Source organism: Chlamydotis macqueenii, chromosome 2 (assembly GCF_036417535.1).
Source record: "Chlamydotis macqueenii isolate bChlMac1 chromosome 2, bChlMac1.mat, whole genome shotgun sequence".
NCBI classification, from domain to species: Eukaryota; Metazoa; Chordata; class Aves; order Otidiformes; family Otididae; genus Chlamydotis; species Chlamydotis macqueenii.
Genome location: NC_141557.1, coordinates 43,691,457 through 43,703,566, shown reverse-complemented (window position 1 = coordinate 43,703,566; position 12,110 = coordinate 43,691,457). Strand labels below are relative to the sequence as shown.

The 12,110-nt window shown below is 35.1% G+C and overlaps 1 protein-coding gene across 1 annotated transcript in view; it reads right to left on the bottom strand.

The window, feature by feature from the left end:
• STT3B (STT3 oligosaccharyltransferase complex catalytic subunit B) overlaps positions 1 to 12,110 on the bottom strand; it is a 53,327-nt gene that overhangs the window by 15,240 nt on the left and 25,977 nt on the right. The window contains exons 4-7 of the mRNA XM_086742742.1: positions 11,814 to 11,879; positions 8,133 to 8,232; positions 3,611 to 3,709; positions 1,881 to 2,027 (exon numbers count right to left, since the gene is read on the bottom strand). Coding sequence (XP_086598868.1) covers positions 1,881 to 2,027; positions 3,611 to 3,709; positions 8,133 to 8,232; positions 11,814 to 11,879 — 412 coding nt within the window. The remainder of the gene's footprint in view (positions 1 to 1,880; positions 2,028 to 3,610; positions 3,710 to 8,132; positions 8,233 to 11,813; positions 11,880 to 12,110) is intronic.

Here is a 12,110-nt window from a genome sequence, read left to right as displayed (position 1 = left end):
AACATGAGATTAGATGGCATTTACCTGAGGGTGCTGAAAGTACTCGGTCAATATGATAACTACCCACTATCTTCATCAAGATGGTAAGGGACCCCCTGGTGCCTGGAAAATTGCTAATGCTACACCTCTAGGCAAGGTAAGAAGGAATATGCAGGAAACTACAGGCCAGTAACCAGAGTCCCTGAAAAGATCATGGAGCACAGCCTCCTTAAATATACTATTAAACGCTTTTTTGAAGCACTTTCCTCATTTCTCATTTATAAGCTGAAGAAGAATGGATGCCCCATCACTGGAGACATTCAAGGTCAGGCTGGACAGAGCTCTGAGCTAGTTGAGGGTGTCCCTGCTCACTGAATGGGGTTGGACTAGACCACCTTTAAAGGTCCTTTCCAACCCAAACCATTCCATGATTCTACAAAGAACGGGCTGGACAAGCTGACCATTTGACGAGTTGAAAACTGGTTGTCCTGACCATGCTCAAAGTAGTACTCAGTGGACTGGGGTCCAGCTGGTGGCTAGTAAAAAGTAAAAATATACCAGAGGCCAAAACAGTGAACCATGCTAAATAGAAAAGAGTGGCTGACATGCCTTATGGCAGGCCAGACTTCAATCCAGAACCTCAAACCCCTTCTTACAGGTGCTGTATCTGGGATACAGGGCCCAGATGTGGGCACCTTTCTGCAAGAGAATTATTAATAAAATAGAGAGGGATCAGAGCGTTGTGAGATGGTCAGGAGCCCAGGTGACACAGCATACCAGAAGCTGTGAAGATGTGAACAATGTTCCATCTGGTGAAGCAGTGCTACACCAGTGAATTTCAGAAGCTGAAATCAACATTTCCTAAGAACTGCAACAGAAGACATTTTGCTGCACACTAAGATTAGAAGCAGACTTTTGTTTTACTATGCTAGTCTGAAAATTTTTGCTAAGTATTAGTAGTATCTGCTCATATGTACTGAAAAGCAAATCATAAACCATCAAGTTTTAGAAGACTATCGAACAAATAGAGACACTAAGTATTCCTTTGGAATAATGGTATCATAATGAACAAAAATAAAACTGCTAATAAACAGTAAAAAACGTTAAATAATTTATAAAAAAAAAATATATGCCAGAAACATTGCTAAAAAGAAGTACAAGAAACAAGTCAGTTAAAATAAAAACAAGTTATGTCTCAGGAAAGTGTCTTTTTTTCAAAATAAAACTCAAACAAAACAGAACTGTATTTGAGGTACAATATTAAGATCATGCGTTTAAATCAAGCAGAAGTCAATTTTTGCATGGGTGACATACATTTAACTAGGAAAATAAACCTGCTTTTTCTTAATCACAGGAAGGAAGGATGGTATTAGACCACCAAGGAAGTATATCATGGAATCAGAAGATGGCAGTAAGGCATCCAGGTATGGCAACCAAGCAAGGACAAGATTGTTTTTTGTGAGATTGGTAGAACTGCTTTCAAGACTGGAGGCTGAACCACAGAAGTAAAGTAGAACTTACAGATTAATTCCAGTCATACAGAAATCTGATTCAGGTATTTCAGAAAGTAAGCAATCTGACCTTGACGTATCAATGGTATTCAGAATAGATTAGCTGTATGTACCTTCATAATATGCTTTGGCTATAGTTATGTTCCTCATCCAGTCTGAGTTCTTACATCATTATGTGGATTGTGGAGAAAATCAAAATATTTGAGTGATGCTACAAATGTTTTTTGGTTTTTTTTGCAGCCTAAAAAGCTCAGTGAATTCCAACCTACAGACATAGAGTAACACGGGCACTGGTTTGCTGTGGCATTGCCAACAACTACTTTAGACTAAACTAAATGTTAATCATCTGGTTTACCTGCTCCAAAGGTAAACAGTTTCACATTTATTTACCTGTGTATGTCAAATAGATGACACTCAGGAATACAATACCAGCAGCTAGTGAGACACCCAAGAAGAACAATGTCTGAAATTCTTGCTTTGTTAATCTGTCTCTCAGATACTGTAAAAATGCATATGCCTGCAGCAGTGCAAAAACACCTAAAGAAAGAGGAAAGTTTTTGTTTAAACACCCCAAAGCAGTAACAGTTGTTAAAGCAATTGGCATAATTTGGCTATATTGGAAAAATAAATCCAAGGTGCACCCTTACATCTAAAAACCAGTATGAAATCACTTTAAGACAAATAGTCTTTAATACTTAACAGTGACGATACTTTCTTGCAATGACAGAAACTTGCAATAAGAGCAAATAATCTCCAAAACATTCTTTACTTATTATATCAAGAGCTCTGATACCCACTACCTCTTTGCTCCCAAATTAAATTGGGGTAAGGGAGAAAATAAAAAATGACATTGCATTGATTGTGACAAAAACACAGGTTAACATACTTACACCTGGTGAAAAATTAAGACACAGACCCCAGGCAACACAAAAACAAGGCTGGTGCAGAAATACATGGAAGTTAAGCTACTGAACAAAATAGGAGATTTAAGGAAAGATAAAAACCCCAAGCATTAAGTGATACACACAACTGAATTATATAAAGCTAGGTTGAAACACCAGAATTCACTGGGTAAGCACACGCTCAAGAAGGCCGTTCAGTTTAACCTTAAACCAGAACTTGGACATGATTTTTTTTGTTGTTATTCATATCAATGTATATAAATCAGATCAATCCAACAATTAGTCCATTCAAAAGAGAAAATTCACTGGCAGCTGGCAGAAGAAAAAAAATAGAACTCAAGTGTATGGTCTTTCTTCAATTTAACAAAAAATGTGGAGGTGCACGATGTTGAAATTCACTAGTTCTGAACTCCTAAAGAAAGACATAAACTCTACTCACTAAATAAATGTAAAATTATTCAGATGCAAAATGTGGTTTGATAATCTTTACTCCTTTCATTATATTCGGATTATTGAAAAAAATTTTTTTTTGGTAAATTTTAATGATATTCCAATTGCTGTCCCAAATACATTTTAATAATTGACTATACGTAACAAAAATGCCAAGGAATATCACAAACTAAACAATATCACAAAAATACTGTATGCAGTTAAACATAAACCTATCAGTCCTACTAGAGGTTATTGCTGTCAAGAAATCAAGATGTCTGACTGTTAACAACTACTGAAAAATCAACTTACTTTAAAGAAATAAAAAGAATTAAACAAGATTGAAACCAGTTATTTAAAAATCAGCCTCTTGACAAGAGGCTGTATTTGTATTTAATCCACATTGAAAAACTACAGAAGACTATCAACTCTAAAACCAAATTGCTCAGTAAAACCTGTGTTTACCAATAACTAATGTTTCAATTATACTATGCTTGAAGGCAACATTATATTGCAAAACAGCAGAGATTATCAACGTGCAAAGTAAGTGCTTGTCAGAGTGCATAACTGATCCAGTGTTATGGAGGTGTTTTACCTCCATTAGCTCGCACAAAGAAGGATAATGTGTCCATTGGAAAGAAAACTTCCCTACAGATACTAAATTGCACCTCTTTAACAATTTGGTTTGTTAGTATGTGTTCTTTCTAATACAAGGCAAAAAAACTGCAAGAGTTTGAAGTCTTCATGTGCTAAGCAGGCCGTTTGGAAGCAGATATTTAATTTTCTTACCTGCAGCTGCCATGTGTTCACTTGTTCTAATGGGCTGAAATCCCACAAAAGGTATCTGCATCGATAATATTAATCCCACAATGTAGAAAGTGCTATATGCTAGGGAAAAAAAAAGTGAGGAGAGGGGAGGAAGAGAAAGGTAGGAAGAAAATGAATACACACATTTAAAAAAGCATTGGTTCCATTGTGGAGTCCATCTTCCCCCCAACCTCAGTGACACTGAAACAGAACTGTATCATCCCAAATATTTCAGCCATGCTAACTACTTTTTCCTCCTCTGACTAGAATAAACCTGCCTATTGCATCCACTTTTAGAGGAAGTAGCAGAGTACTGTTGTTCCTAATTGCACTGTTTTTTTCTCCTCCTAGAGAAATAAACCATCTACCTATGATACTCCAGCTTGGAAATAGTTTTCCCATTTTGGTTTTGCAGGTCGTGGGTGGGGAAAGAGCTCTCAGATAACAAGTGACAAAAGAAGCTTTCTATATGAGGAGAAACTGAAGGGACTAGACTTCAAAGAAGCAAAACATTTAAGAGTTCACCATCTATTTAGAAAATGCAAAGAGGTATGCTTGTTCTTTTTATAACACAAAAGCAGAGGCCTGCCAAGAAACTGAAAAGCAAGAGAACTAAAAATTATTATTAAGCATATGTATTAATGGCTCTATATCAACCATGGGGACTTATAATCCCCCAGAAAGTAGAGGCCAAGAACATCATTAATATTAATATTAGTATTAATAATAGGAGTTGTTATTATGTATGCACTAGATTCATATATTTATTTTGACAGGGTTTTGGTCCTCAGTATTCCAGGGTGAGGAAGAGAGGGGAGGGGAAGAGAGAAATACCAACTCTGGCCAGCCATGAGTCTGATTACATTTGAAGTAACCAGCCAACTTAAAGTGCAAATGAAGTTTTGTTCCTTCAGTGGAAAACAAAAACAATCCACGTCCCAGATTTTTAAACACTCCTACAAATCATAAGCCTCTGTCTTTGTTACAGCCTCAATCACATTAAGACATCCCTGTTCTCATACAATCCTTTACTAACCTCCATGAAAACAGGCTTGGGGAGCACATAATTTACCAATGGTACTGTTTACATAGTACCTGTGTGGTCTCACTGGGGACAATGCTCCCAAGGTACTGTATGCTTTCCAAAAGTCACAGAAGTGACTGTGATGATACTTCCAACCACTTGCTGTCTTGTCTGGCTCTTTCAAGCATCAGTATTGCACTGCTTACGTCACTGAAGTGCATTTTTGCTGTAGAAAGCTCAATTTTTAAAGAATTGACTACAACGTAAATCATTTACTGTACCATGGAAGTATTACAACACTGCCATCCTGTGGAAGTTCAATGATTGGCATAAATCACGACATTTCACTTTTGTTAGGCCATTGTAAATCATCATTTTTAAGCCTAGTCCTGCAACTGTTATACTTTCTATGCCCACTTTTTTCCGCTCCTCTCCCCACCCCTCCTCCTCCCCCTATCCTTTACTTCCCTCTTCTTTCAAACAGCCATCAGATATGCTTGGCTGGTTCTGAGGAGGAAAAAAAACAATAATAATAATTTACACAGCAATGCAGTTTTTCGAGGAACCTAGATATATCAAGGTGATATATCATCACAAGCTTTTCACGTTCCTTTACATTCTACTGCTTGCAGAGTCTTTGCAAAAACAAGAGGTTAATTTTGATCCGTGCAGTCTATTATCATGGTGATAACTTTGACTAGGTCAACAACAAAAACATTCTGACCTACTGTGGATAAACTTGTTTTACAACCAATCCTGCACAAACACAGGAGGAATGTACTGAAAAGCTTCTCCAGGGAGTACAATCAAATACCTGGCCACATACTTTCAATTGATGGATTATGATCACCAGAAATAAACACTAATCATTTGAAGTTTTAGAATACAGAAGTAGCTGATACAAATATATATGCCCGCTCGCTATTTAAATTATAGAATCCAATACATAGAACAAGGAATTACTGAAATTAAGTTTAAAATTCTGGAAGATCCTTAAGTGGTTTTGTATTAAATATTTTGAAAAGTATACAGAACTTAAAAATTGTACAGAAAAAAATTATCAAATTAAAGCAAAAATTACCAAGTTTCTGAAGTGTGCAAGCATGACTTAAATCTATATTGGTACCTTTCCAAATGTAAAACCACTTACTTTTTAAATATATGATGAACTGCAAGAGAAACTACAAGTACAATAACAGATCATAACATCAATGGTTCCTGCATCTGAACAAAGGGGCTTTTTACCTATACAAGTGCTGCTAATACACTGAAATCATAAGCACTTGTTCTTAATTATTAAGCTAGTAAGAGTTGAAGGAAAGATACTGACCACTGTAAAGACAAAAAAAAAAAAAAAGCACAGCTTAAGCTTTCAAATGTAGGCAGCATGATAACCATTGATGGCAAGTGCGCAGAAGTTATCTGGCTGATAAATTCATCTGCACGCAAGTCGTAAAATATTTTAAAATTGGCAAAAGTTTCATGTTCTGGGAAATTTTTACTCATTAAATGATTCTGAGTTACACTGCCAGGCATATCATATCATATCACATCATATCATATCATATCATATCCCATTAATGTTTTCTTTGGTGTATGAACACCCATATGAAAAATATATAACAGGAAACCACCACAGTTTTTAAAAAGTTGGTGCTGTCAAATATTGTTCTCTACATTTATGTTATGATGTTTGATTAAACATTCATCCATTAGAGAAGTTAGGCTGATGCTAGTTTAAAATAAAATTAAGCAACTGATCTAGAGATTAAAAATCTCCAAACTCTCAGTAACAGTAAAGTGGATGCAGATTTTACTAGCTGCTGTCAGCTGACAACAGCTGACAAAAGTTTTAGGTGCACACTGTTAGCTTTTTTAAGAATTATGAGACTGCTGCAGGCACACTAGCAATTGCATATCACAGAAACTAAAAAAAAAATCTTAATTCTCCCTATTTCAACGAGCTTTTGTAAACTCTTCTCCCTATCTGAATAGTTTTGAAGTGAAGCATACTTGAATTTCCTCTCAGAAGTGCTTGAACATTCCTACTCGTTTTACAAAAACATCCTGTTTAACAAACCTAGAGATCACATACTAATGTGAGATGTACAGACTTCTCTGTGTGTAAAGCTTCCCATGAAAACTTAAATTAAGCCAGCAGTTGCAATGAAACAGCAGAGCGGCAATCACATTTCCATTCTGACAACTCTGCTGAAGTACATCTCCCTCACAGCTGAAGGGCAATAACATCTCAAAACACTGTAGCTATTTGCAAAACAAACGTTTGCCAAAACCTTTAATTCATAGGATCCTGCAGTACTATTTTCCCCAGACAAGTTCAAAGACTAGTTCATTGAAAGCTGAAAAAACAAGAGTACTTATTCTTTATTGTTTCTGGTTACTGCGTCACTTCAGGATTTTATAACTAGTAGATGTAATTTTCTCTTGCCTAACTCATAGAAATTGGAAAATGAAAATAATCAATAAAACAATTTTCAAAGCAAAACAAAATAAATTACTTTCCCCTTAAGTTATGAAGAAGTAGTTAGCAAAGTTAAGTAATACTAACATTAGAAATTAAAGATGGGTTAGAATTAAAAAAATAAAATAAAATAAAATTTTCTTTTCGGATTTCATAAACCGATTAACAAAGAAGCATGAAACCAATATTTATAGTTTTGGTAACAAAAATACAAAACTGAACTTGAGTAAATTGAGTATTATAATAATAATATATATAATGATTTAAATATATATGTGAATGCAGTGATTTCTCTAGCAGGCACTAAAAAAAGCATTACAGTAATTAAAAATACAAAGATAACAGTATTAAAACAGGTAATTTTATTCATATTTACAAATATGAAAGGTTCTGTGATAATACACTTCAACTCATACTATGTGCTCAAACTATCTATTGTGTTGTCTCCTAAGATCACTATTCACACATTCCTGAAACTAGAAGAAAAGTTGACCCATTAACCCAATAAAATCTTAAGGATTCATGTGGAGTGGCTAGACTCTGACACTACTTTTTAGTCTAGGTTATATAAAATGCACATAGCTGTGTAAAATTCCTTGTCTTTTCTACGTCACAATATACTATATGTTTGCATAATTTCTGCTGCACAACTTTTTAAAAATAGCAACTAGGAAATAAGATACTGGGAAAAGACAAAAAATATGAAACATTACTACAAACATACACATAATACATATATACATTATATTGAAAGGATTCTACAAATATCAAACCATCCAATTATTTTTTTCAGTGCACTAAAAAGAAGAAAATTAATTAGCAGCTACATATATGAAATTCTGGAAGTGTGAGTATGTTTTAACTCCTTATTTCCATGTTGTAGAGAATAACTGAATATAATCAGTAATCAAATTAATAAAATGCAACCTGATATGCAATTACTTAATTTCGTATCTCATGATTAAGCATTTGAGAATGACTATTCAATGAAAACTTACCAATGTAGACCCTCCTGCTGTATCTCTGCATCAGCAACAGAACAAACACATGCAGTGGAATAAGGTTGATGATGAAAACATAACCACCCCATGCAGAGACCTACGAGAAATGGAATGAGAAATTAGATCTGAAAATATCTGCAAATTCTCAGGATACGCAATACTGGATTTATACATCCTGATGCTCTAACAAGAAAACACAAACCCCATCTAGATAAGCAGTCAGAACTACTAGCAATACCACCAGAACCTTTCTCAATATTGGTTATCAAAAAAGAAGGAGGGAAAAAAAAAAAAACCCAACACAACAAAACCCGCACATATCAAATATTAAAGACTTTTGAAATGGGCTGGTGGATTTTCAAGGCTATCCTTCTTGTACCTCCTTTTCCTCCCAAGCTAATCTGGTCATGTCGGCAAACAAGAATGTAATGCTGGGGGCTTTTCCCCATGGTGAACACTGCATTACAAGGCAGCAATATGACTCCAAAATTTTCTTTTGATATGCAAATTTAGCACCATGCTCTGCACTTTTTGCTGGGGACAGGGAACAGTATCTCCAGCCAGAGAGGAGAAAGGGAGCAAGATACACTGGGGCAGAGCAGCCAATCCAGGTTGCAGTTTAAGGAAATAAACAAAAGGAAGGAGGTGGATGCACAGAGAAGCAGGGCTGAGCGCTGTGGAAGGGTGTACAACAATATCATGGATATTGTAAACCTGTAGTAACAGCAGCACTTGAGAAGCACTGGTATGATGTACTGAACTGAAACACTACCTTGTTATCAATATATCACTGATTTCTGGTTTAGATAAAGTTTTAATGAGCTATTATTACAATGTGTTATCTAAATTTCTAACATATTTAGAAGGGCTAATGTTGACTAGACAATCTGTATTTTAACATATCCTCCTGTCAAATTACAGTCTACACTTCTCCCATATGCACCATGCCTACCCTAGATCGTAATTTTTAGAACTGCAGAAGCTAATGTGGTTTTCACTTTAATTGTATTTTAGGGCTTAGATTCATGGAGATATTTTTAAAGACCTAGAATCCAAAAAGAAACCTAAATGACTATGTTCTATAGAACAGATTCTAAAATAAGGATAAGGCCAAGCACTACTGTTTTTTGATGCTTATACTACAAAACCTAGCATCTCAAAATCTTAGGTAACAGATTCAGACAATATGAAGCAAGTAGAATAGAAATCTTCTAAATTTTCTAGAAACTCGTTTCAGATTATCATGATCCTATTGCCAGATTACTAGCATGTAGTGTTGTGGTTTACACAGGCAAGTGTATTTAATAGAAGAAAATACTATATGAAGACAGGTAAGACAGACTAGAATAAGAACAAACGTGCAATTAGGACACTGTTATATTTAGGGAAAGGTTTTAATGAAGCAGGTAGCAGACAGTTTGTATGTAGCAGAGATCTGCATCTCTAACTATCAAAACATTAAAGCACATTTAAACACTGAAGAGTGTACTGAACTGAAGATGTACTTTAACTTTTCAAACAAAACTGAGGCATCCTCACAGACCAGCAAAAAGAGTGCAAACATGCTATTACTCCTGCACTGATTGCTTCAATGTAAAGCTTTGTTTCATTTCACCTCCTCGTCATAAAATGCTATCCAAAGCAGAAGTTGCTGAAGTCAAATAAATGCTAAAAATATAAATGCAAGGAAAAACCTCTTCTCCTTATGGAAGGCAATGCAATGCTATGAGTCAAACTACAACAGTGAGTTCGGTATATATTTTAAGCAGATTTAGTTATCAAGAAAGATTTCTGTCAGTTCATGTAATATCCGTTCCCTTTTCAAGGAGCTGTTCCCCAAACTTCCCATACAAGAACTGACTCTTATTGCCTCCAAATTGTAATTTGATTCAATTCTCAACTTAGACTGGAAACATAACTAATTCAATCAGAAAAAGAAAAATGAACACTATATAACAAACAGTACAATTATGCTCATCCTAAAAACTTATCCAAGCAAAATATCTAGCAGAGCATCTTAACAAAACTCTCCCAAAGGGAAATACAATGTATGGAAAGCCACCACCAGGGATGAAATAGGCACACTCTGTAAGCAGTAAGATTCTATCATCTAATCTCTGAGACTAGGCTATGGACAAGCTTTAACCTTTCTCTAGCTGACAGCACTTGAAAGGAAATTAAAAGAAAAAAAACATTCATTTACATTCAAGTATTGAATGTCACAATGATGATATTGCTTCCATAAGTTCTGTCACCATGCACACTCTAGATCGCATCCCGTCCCTCTGTCAAAATCCCACAGACCAAGACACTAGTCAGACTAAGACGGAAAGAACTTGTTATTGTGTGATTTTTCAGCAGTAAAATTGTAAAAGTACTGTATTTGTTATATGCATATTTATGAAGAGCACTTTTAGAGGATCTTGAAAATAAATTGGCACAATATAAAAACCCCTATGGTGTATAAATATAACAGTTCAAAAACTTACCTGCCTGGTTTTGTACTACACAGGTCCGTATCAAACCTACAGAATCTCTTCGCTGTAATGCTCTATAAACAGCAATGTTGTGTATAAAGAAGTGGTTGTTTGTTTAATGACTTGGCAAAAAGGAGGAGAAGTAGGAGAGGAGATAAATATACTCCTAACAGGAGACAGCTATCCTCTTTGGCAACACATACAGGGCTATTATTTACTATATTAACAGCAAAAATCTCCCAGAAAACCCAATGAACATTAAAGCTAATGGAAATCAAGGCAGCATCCAGATAACCTCTGAATTAACCTTGTACTTTAAATTAAGGCATGCAAAACAGTTTGTAAGTTCCTTTTTCTTGCAAGCCTAGTTACCTGACTGTAAAAAAGCAGTATTTGAGACCTCAATCTTAACTGACACCAACCAATTAGCCTGACTGTCCCACCACTGTCTATTTTTAGGCTAATTTATTTTTCATATAGCCACAAAAAAAAAAAAAAAGTTTATCAGTTGGGGAGGGAAAAAGGACCTTTGACTGATTCATGCAGGAAAATTATTCAAGTCTAAGGTTTCAGAAGATGGAGGAGAGGGGAAACCAATTCCTTCCATTTCGCTATTAGCTTTATCTCCTCAGTTTTACTACTGTTTCCCCCCTCTGTTAGCCCTTAGGAACACTCTGCAATAACCTCCATTTTCATAGATCATGAAAGGGAACTTTATTATCATTTAATCTGACACTGAATTCATTCAGCAGTTTTGGTGTTAGGCTTTACTTTATGGCACAATTACACCCAAATAAATAGCTTTCAGTTATATAAGTGTAAATGTTAAACATTATTATTGCATTTTAGTAATAATGAAACACAGACACACGACTATCAAAATTCCACCTTAATTCACCTGCATCAAAACAAAAATCCCACTGAATCAGAGTACCCATTTACAGCATAGGATAAATTTGTATGTAAAGGTAGAGTTTTTCCATAAATTGTTTTAATTGTGTGTATTTAGATACTTTAAATTCCAAAATATTTATTATGTCTTTTTACTAATTTATTTCAGGTTTCAACAGTAATATGAAGCAGCAATTTTACATTATGGCTCTGACAAAGATTAAAATCTCCTTCTTCTGTTCTTTGTCAACACATGGATTATGTAAGCCCTACTCAAACAGTTTAGTTATTATATATATAAAAGGCTTACCATGTAAAAGTAGGATAGACAGCAGCAGATTGTCCAAAAGACTGACCCAGTTTTCACAGACTTCACCTTTAAAAATAACCAAGTATTTATGAATGATGAATAAATACTGGACAATATTCCAAAATTTCATTCCAAAATAACTGACAAGAGAACTTCTTTAGCATGTAACAAATTATATTTGTATGCTTCTGAACTGATGTCCACAAAATCAAACCCCAAGTGCAATTCACAAAACACACAAAACAGCTTATACCTATCTCTCTAGTAAAAGCAGAGGCAGGATGCAATGCGACTCTC